At 35.5% G+C, this 8,282-nt stretch overlaps 1 protein-coding gene across 1 annotated transcript; it reads right to left on the bottom strand.

The window, feature by feature from the left end:
• Positions 1-207: 207 nt before the first annotated feature.
• Positions 208-7,939, bottom strand: LOC114741598 (agamous-like MADS-box protein AGL9 homolog). Its single transcript, XM_028929865.1, has 8 exons — positions 7,754-7,939; positions 5,233-5,311; positions 2,280-2,347; positions 2,107-2,206; positions 1,848-1,889; positions 1,715-1,756; positions 1,373-1,506; positions 208-575 (listed from the first exon to the last, which is right to left on the bottom strand). The coding sequence occupies exons 1-8, from the start codon at positions 7,936-7,938 to the stop codon at positions 497-499; spliced, it is 729 nt and encodes a 242-aa protein (XP_028785698.1). The 5' UTR covers position 7,939; the 3' UTR covers positions 208-496.
• Between the last annotated feature and the right edge of the window lie 343 nt (positions 7,940-8,282).

The following is an 8,282-nucleotide window of genomic DNA, read 5'->3' as shown; positions in this document are numbered from 1 at the left end:
ACGCACTAACCCTTTGATCGTCAGACTTGTATGCGCACCTTTATAAGCTCCAAACCCCCCCCCCCCCCAAAACACACCAAAAAAAAAAAAACAAAGGCAAATGATGTAAATTAAATAAAGTCTTGGTTTTCATGGGAAAATAAACGTCTGAAGTAGTTACAATAATAATAATAATACAAATGGTATATATGTTCTGAAGAAAGAGTCAAAAGGGATTATATATATTAAGTTGGTGCAGACACTAACACTTATTAATACAAGGAAGGGAAGGAAACGGGAAGCTAGCGCAGTTATGGAAGCCAGCTAGGGCACACACAACAGACCAATACTTACATTAATGTTCCTAATAAATAGGGAATTAATAATACTTGCTTTTATAAGTCCTTCAATATGGCATGCCATGTAACTTTTTCTCATTCTTGTTTTTTTTCCTTTCTGGGTTACCTATTTCAAATAAAATTGAAATGATCACCACGTTTTGGTTGGTCATATAATCTCATGGTAACCATCCTGCCGGCATGTAGTTATTCACGCTTGGCCCTGCTGTCACCACTAATACCGGATCTGCCTGATATCTGCATCCCCCTCAACATTTCCCATTGTTAATAATAATAATAATAATACCGCTCAAACATATATTCAATATTTCTATGAATATGGCTTGATCTAGTTTCGATTGTACTGCTACATTATGGCTAATTTAGATCCTCCCTAATCATACAGCAGACCCTGATAATATAAAGTCAGTGGATATTTTATTTATTTATTTTGTTTTCTTGCTCATAGGATATCTTTATTTGACAAGTGGGTCTCTGATCACTATATCTATCCTTCTCTAAAAGGATAGCACGGTTAGAGAGTCCCTTCTAATATTAATTCTGGCTCCCACAAACATAATCAATATCCCAACAAGTCTATCAGCTGCTGGTATTGATTGACTTTTGTTTTGCCCTTGAATAATGTTAGTGAGGATAACAATTAAGTCAGATCAGCATATGTCTATTCATCAGGAACTGCATTCAGTTTTAAGAACACGTGCATAATTTTAAAACTATATTATGATTAATTCATGTTTTGAGGGAGAGTTGTAGACCATAGTAATAAATTCAATTTAATGTAGGACTGGTCATGTTTATTTTTAAGCAATCTAACTAAACATTGCGCCAAAGCACTTGTTGATGTAGGAAAGTAGAAAACTTAATATGGGCAAAGTAAGAAACTTGTTTATTGTTTAGACAAAGATAATGAATTTTAGGGCTTTTCTTGATTATTGTGTAAAGTGTTGAAGGTGATTTATGAATGGGATTTTTTTTTTGGAGTAATTAAACAATTTTAATTTATAGTAAAAGCATTTAATGTAGGGATCATATACCCAATTTGCAAGGTTGGCTCACACTCCAAGGGATGAAAGAAGCCATCGTCCTGAGGCTGAGGTGGTTGCCGCCCATATCCCATTTCTTCAGCAGTAGGATTCAATTGGAGTGGGTTTAGTTGGTATCCCTCCAGCTGCACAACACAAACCAAATTCATCATATTTATGAGGCTTTTTCCCCCCCTTTTGGAGGGCGGGGGGATGTGGACAATCCAAATAATTAAAAAACAAATGTAAAAGAATGATCAATAGAAAAAATCATATGGGAAGACAGTAGATGAAGCCCAGTATCTGTAGGTGAGTTGTGAAATTTAGAAGCTTGAAATGGTTCTTAGTTTTTACCCTTTGCCTAAGTGACCTGTTTGCCTCACCGAGCATGTGTTCCTGCATAAATGAATTTGATCAGTGAACAAGACAAAATTGGCAGAAGACAATGCATATATACAGCAATCATTGACGTCCGAAAGCATCATACCTTACGTTGAAGATCAGAGAGCTGATCCAGCATAAATTGTGTCTGTAAACAAATGAACTTTGAGAACAAAAACATGTAAATAGATAGATGAAGACAACTAATTGCTGATACTGACGAGTTTAAGAATCACTAAATGCTACATTGATCCTGAGCAAAGAAAGAAGAAGGAGAAACAAGACTACTTCTTATCATTCTCACAGCTCTCCTTGATATATCATATTCAATGTGGAGATCAAAATGCTTTGTGTGTAAAGCGTACCCTAGTTGATCTGATTTGCTTCAAGGACGAATCAAGCTGCCTTTCAAGTGACTCGAGTTCTTTGCTGCTTAGAGGTCCAAGATCTTCTCCCATAAGATTCCTGTTGTACGGTAAACGGAGTTAGGATTGATTATACCAGAGCATGACAAAGAGTTAGGACTGATTATCAATACCTTTGGGATCGTTGCAGGGCTTCATAACGTGCCTTCAGCTTCAAGTACTCCTGCTGGCTGCTTAACTCCTACACCTCCAGTACTACAATAATTAATTGCATGCAAGGAAGTATAGACCATGCCCATATTTATGGTAAATTCTCCTCTACTTTTATAATTGATCAATCGATTTTTTTTTTTCAATGGAGTAATATTATTTGCCTTTAATCACTCAATGGCATGCATTGACGTGTAATTATATTCAGATATCTTGCGCGAGGAAAACGAGGTCCTCATAATGGTTAACATGATTCATGAAGACTTTCGTGAGAGAAACATTTTTTGTTTTAATGAGCTCACAATGGGTATGGCTGGTGTGAAAACCTAAGCTTTTCACGAGTAAAATCTTAAGCAAACAATGTTAACAAACAAAATATTTATATGGACACGTGACCATGGGGGAGTAGGAAGGACGGCAAGTAATATACATCAATGTTCGAAATATTAATGAGGATTAAAGAGATTGAAAGCTAAGATTTTCTCTTTAGTTGGGTAAGGGGATAAAGTTTCTATACTTCGACAATTAAGTTACACAGTATAATGTTCCTATCTATCAGCGAATTCATGCATGGATCATGGATCAGAGGCCAAATTCATCCTAAAATCATTAACGAGACAATATAAAATTTCCTTGAAATCCTCCCTTGAACAAAAGTCGGAGAAACTTAGTTTACATTATCCCCTCTCGTATTGCTTAAGTTTACGTACGGGGGAACCTCAAGCTTGATCCTAATTGCTATGATGGATATGTTTACCAAATTTCCCAAAACAACAAAATTGGGGAAGGCAATGCGTGTAAGCAATTACTATCCAAAGCATTATTAAGCAAGGCTGGAAATGGGGGTTTTGTCATAACGGAACACATTGATATGCCAACAACTTGAGAGTTTGACATGGCACGTTTAGAAAGTAAAAGGAAGCAACATGGAGGGAGGGAAAAAAGGCTGCTAATAAATTTGGAAATGGATATCTAAAGTGTTCCATAGGACAGTCGAATTCCAAATTTTGAATTCACCCTTGCGCTGAACCATTAAACACGATAGATACAACCCAACATGAAGTGATGATATACGGCCAAGCTAAAGTAGGTTTGCCATCCATCTATACTAATTAGCTTTGCGTTGAAAGAAGGCCATGACTTAATACTATTCTCTAAAAATATTAAATATAATACAAACATAAATGTGACGCCATGAATGTATAATTTGATTAATTTAAAATTCATTTTATCTCATTGAATATATTGATAGATCTTTCGCTTTGAATTGATCCTTAATTATAACAAAACCAACAACGCTAGCTACATATTAAGGAGCCATGACTTAATACTGTTCTCTAAAAATATTAAATATAATACAAACATAAATGTGACACCATGAATGTATAATTTGATTAATTTAAAATTAATTTTATCTCATTGAATATATTGATAGATCTTTCGCTTTGAATTGATCCTTAATTATAACAAAACCAACAACGCTAGCTACATATTAAGGAGCCATGACTTAATACTATTCTCTAAAAATATTAAATATAATGCAAACATAAATGTGACACCATGAATGTATAATTTGATTAATTTAAAATTATTTTATCTCATTGAATATATTGATAGATCTTTCGCTTTGAATTGATCCTTAATTATAACAAAACCAACAACGCTAGCTACATATTAAGGAGTATAACGAGCTCTACTAAATGGGGATTAGATTCACATGCGGAAAATTAAAACAGCTAATATGGAAATAATTTAAATAAGCTATAGTCAAGGATAACATCCATGTCTTTTTTCCCTTTTTTGGCCAGAAGGAAGGCATCCTTATCAAGACTCAAATGATGAGCCTAGGAAGGAAACTTGTTCAAATGCAACAAAAGTTCAATTCAATCAATTAAAACTATTTCTTGACTAAATTATCGGACTTTTGGGAATTCATGAAAAGGAGAGAACGCTGAGTTGAATTTGCCAGAAATAGAAAAGGAAGACTAGTTGTCTCTGAAGATTGGCAAGGCTAATTGGATGACTGAACCCTATAGTGTACAGAAGCTGCCTACGGGTCCAAAAGATATGAAGAAAGAAAGAGAATTTGAACCATTGCTAACAAGTATCAAGAGTATAGTTCTCTCTATTGTCTTGGAACGTTCCTTGATTGTCCATTAGAATAAGAGTCGTGTGTATTGTCTAGCTAGGCTATATTCACTAAGAGTGATAATTTTGTGTTCTTCAACGTACCCTTTATAAAGATAGAGTTCTACCGTTTCATCCTTTCTTGTTCTCCTCTTGCAGTTTTGAGAAAGTGCGGGAAAGACATGTGAAAACCTTCTTCTTCAAATCCACTTTAAATGAGCAGGAGTCAGTGTTGTAAGGGGGTGAAACCAAACCTATAATCTCTTAAGTTGACGAAATCTTAGCGCCGGTGGGTGAGGGTTAGAAATTGTTTTGTAATTGTTGCTGGTTATAGGGTGCGTTCATAACACAAAATAGAAGGGAATACAAGAGTTAGGAAAATTCTGTTTGAGAAGCTGGCTCTTGAGAGCAACGCAGGAAAAAAAAATCATGACTTGGGAGCCTCTAGACTCTCGAAAACTAGGGAATCACTATTTTTTTTTTTTCTTGTCTACATTTTTCTTCCTGTATATGTATTAGTGCTGTCTATAAAATTATCTTCCATTCGCTGATCGGAAGGGAGTGCACACCTCTATACACGATAGTTATGAGTATTTTAGAGAAACCATCACAGAGTTACAGAGTGAAGTTTTTTAATAGTTATATTCATAGATATTTGTATTAATTATATATTTTAATAAGCTTGAATGTCGTTGTTACCACAGATCTTGACACACAAATAATATGATGTTTTAAAATGATAAAAATAATCATTTTCAAGACATGAAGGTCCAAAAATAATAAAATTACCAAGGCTTCCCTTGCAGAGACATTAGGCTCAGGTGCTCCATAGTTGCATTTCTGGTACCTCTCTAGCGTTTTGAGCATGCTGCATGGATAACGTACAATAATGTTCACATCATTTCCCACTACGTATATCGTATAATGTGTACAATAAAAAAAATCCCAAAAATGTAAGAAATTAGATGTCATTTTGAGGACCCAAAGATACAAATAAGTGGGGGGGGGGGGGGGAACATATGGAGCATCAGGGAAAATGGGGTCAAAGCCTAAATCATTTTCATATTTGATAATTATATTTTTGTAGTTATAGTTAATAGTTAATACTAATAGTTGCATTCAAGTTTAAGCTCACGTCGACGATTATTAAATTGAATTTTTTTTTTTTCGTTTCTTGTCTCTTTGCACCGAGTCAATGGTTAATCTAACTAGTCAGTAGTGTAATTTGAAGCATTATTAGTCGAATCAAGAGTAATAAATTATATATATTCCCGATATAACACAAACATACAAATCTTGTACAACAAACTCCAGTTACCAAAGAGAATGTATGCCTTCTGTTGCGCATATTTTGACTCTGAAATCTTCTCCCCACCTAAAATTCTTAATTATGAAAAGGGGAAAAAAAAACAGTTGTTTCCGATATCTCGGGAATTTTTTATATAAAAAAAAAAGGCTCTGCTTTCAAAGAAATTTTAAGATCGATATTTAAGAAAGAATTTTTCTTCTTCTCACTCCATTTTGGCCGTCTTGGACAGCAGAGAAATACAAGACACATATATAGCAACGAATCTTCAATAATTACAGCAGCAAATGTCCACTACGGTCCATGAAAATTTAGGGAAAATATGTAAAACTAGCAGTCTCGCTAAAATAAAATAATTTAGATAGGCGGGTACAAGAATGTCTTCTCTCATTCTCTGTTATCAAGAACAAAGTTAATCAGCAACGATAAACAATATAGCGGTAAAAATCTTTTTTTTTTTAATGAAAAGACGAAATGATATTATAACAGGTAATGACAGAACTAATACCGGTAAAAATCATGAAAAAGAATACCTGTGAAAACCAATGAGACGCGTGTAGCTTATGTGTGATATCCATTAAGTAATAGCATAAACCCAGTATTGAGACCATAACACAAAAATGAAAAGAGAAAGAAAGCAAGAAAGAAAAAAATCGGATGTCCTATGAACAATAGATGGCTCATCGTGTGCCACATGCATTGCTGAGAGAGGCTGAGATCTGAAATCTTCCGAATTTCTTTAGAGAGAGAGAGAGAATGTGTGTGAGAAAACTTAGCAAAATACCAGTAGCTTCGGGAAAAACAAAATTCTGAGAATCCTCTCACGTCAGTAATTGTATGCTCAAGACGTATTGGCTTTATGAGAAAAGACCATTCTGATTTAACAAAAGCAAAGGTCAAAATATGTGTCTATATCATCAGATTTCGATCAATTGCCAAGAGAAATAGCAAAGGCTATATCTAAAGTTTGAAATTTGTGGTATGGATCAGAGATGAACGATGCGAAGCAATAAAGTAAGAAGAATCTCTGATAGAGCATGAGTTGAAAACGAGACAAAGAGAAGAAGAGAAAAAAATGGAGATATTCAAAGGAAAAACGAAGACTAAAATTTAGGAATAAAACGAAACCCTAGGCCAGAGAGATTTGAGCATGGGAGAGACAGGTGGGGATATAAGCAAGAAACAAGACTCGTTTCAAAAAGAAAGGTAGAGAAAAGCTTGCAGGCGTATTTCGCCCTAAATGGGACACGGTTAGGCTGTCTCACTGATTCTTGGCCATTTTCCTAACATCTAACCAAAAGAATAATGTGTACCAGCTTCTGAAGATTCAACAAAATGAGACAATTTATGTGCTTCTTTTTTCTAGCACATAAATTACATTACAAACAAGTCTGACTAAAGCCGTAGCCGGATCTGTTGAATTAAACGAGAAACGGAAATTTCTGACGCCGGGAAAAGAAAGAACAAAACCTAAAGAGAGAGCCGATGAGAAAGCTTCGGAAGAAACCAGAAGAAGATCTCAAAAAACACAAAGTCAATACAACAGTGATCTTCTTTCTTTATCTTATATGGCGTTTCCAGTTGCAGATCTAACAGCAAAGGGATCGCAGAATCACTCAACCTGCTAAAAACGCCGAGACATTCACCGAAACGGAAAAAATAGAAACAGTGATAAAAGAAAATTAACTTTTCTCATCTTTCAAAAATAAAAATAAAAATAAAAATCCCAAACCCTGGACTAACACAGAAAAAAGCAGGAAAAAATAAACAACGAAGTTGAAGATCTAGGAAGCATAAGAACCAAAAGCGAAAGATACAAAAGAAAGGAAATTATACAAAACCGAGAAATGAAGCAAAGAAGAAAGATGGAGAGAACACGGGTAAGAGTTAAGGAGGTTCCCTTTTCGTGCTGTGTCTATAAGGTGTTTGAAGAAATACACAAAAGATTAAAAAAAATCAAAACGGAATTTATATATATAAAGGTTTTGCAAATTAGTGGAATACCTTGAACTACTGCAAAACTCGTACAGCTTTCCTCTATTGGAGAAGATGATGAGAGCAACCTCCGCATCACAAAGAACGGAAAGCTCGTAAGCTTTCTTCAAAAGACCATTCCTTCGCTTCGCAAAGGTCACCTGCCTGTTGATCTTGTTCTCAATTCTCTTCAACTCCACTCTTCCTCTTCCCATCTCTCTCTCTCTCTACTTTCTCTCCCACAAAATTAAAATCTCTGGTTTTCTGGTTTTGGGTTGCTACGTACGCCTGAGCATGTATATATACCAAGGAGAGCGATGTGTGATAATTATGCGTATGAGAGAGTACTTGAGAGAAACTGTGTGTGTGTGTGGGGGGGTCTTTTTCTTCCAGCTAGAGAGGTGAAGTGAGGAAAGAGGTGAGGAGAGGGCGGTTGATGGGGATCGGACGGTGGAGGGAGGAGGGTTGGTGTAATGAGAAGCAGAGGATTAAAGTGAGAATGGGAAAATTTGAGAAATGTGGGAGCATGCTTAAAAGGGAGAGGGGAATCGTAAGTTGG

The sequence above is a fragment of the Neltuma alba genome, unplaced genomic scaffold (assembly GCF_004799145.2).
Source record: "Neltuma alba isolate B1F8T4 unplaced genomic scaffold, ASM479914v2 tig00003440_pilon, whole genome shotgun sequence".
NCBI lineage: Eukaryota > Viridiplantae > Streptophyta > Magnoliopsida > Fabales > Fabaceae > Neltuma > Neltuma alba.
This window is presented reverse-complemented; position numbering and strand designations above follow the sequence as displayed.

Coding starts and splice junctions, on each gene's coding strand:
- LOC114741598 (XM_028929865.1), bottom strand. CDS start 7,938: ATGGGAAGAGGAAGAGTGGAGTTGAAGAGAATTGAGAACAAGATCAAC. Junction 5,312..7,753: donor GAGTTTTGCAGTAGTTCAAG/GTATTCCACTAA, acceptor TTATCCATGCAG/CATGCTCAAAACGCTAGAGA. Junction 1,890..2,106: donor AGCAAATCAGATCAACTAGG/GTACGCTTTACA, acceptor ATTTGTTTACAG/ACACAATTTATGCTGGATCA.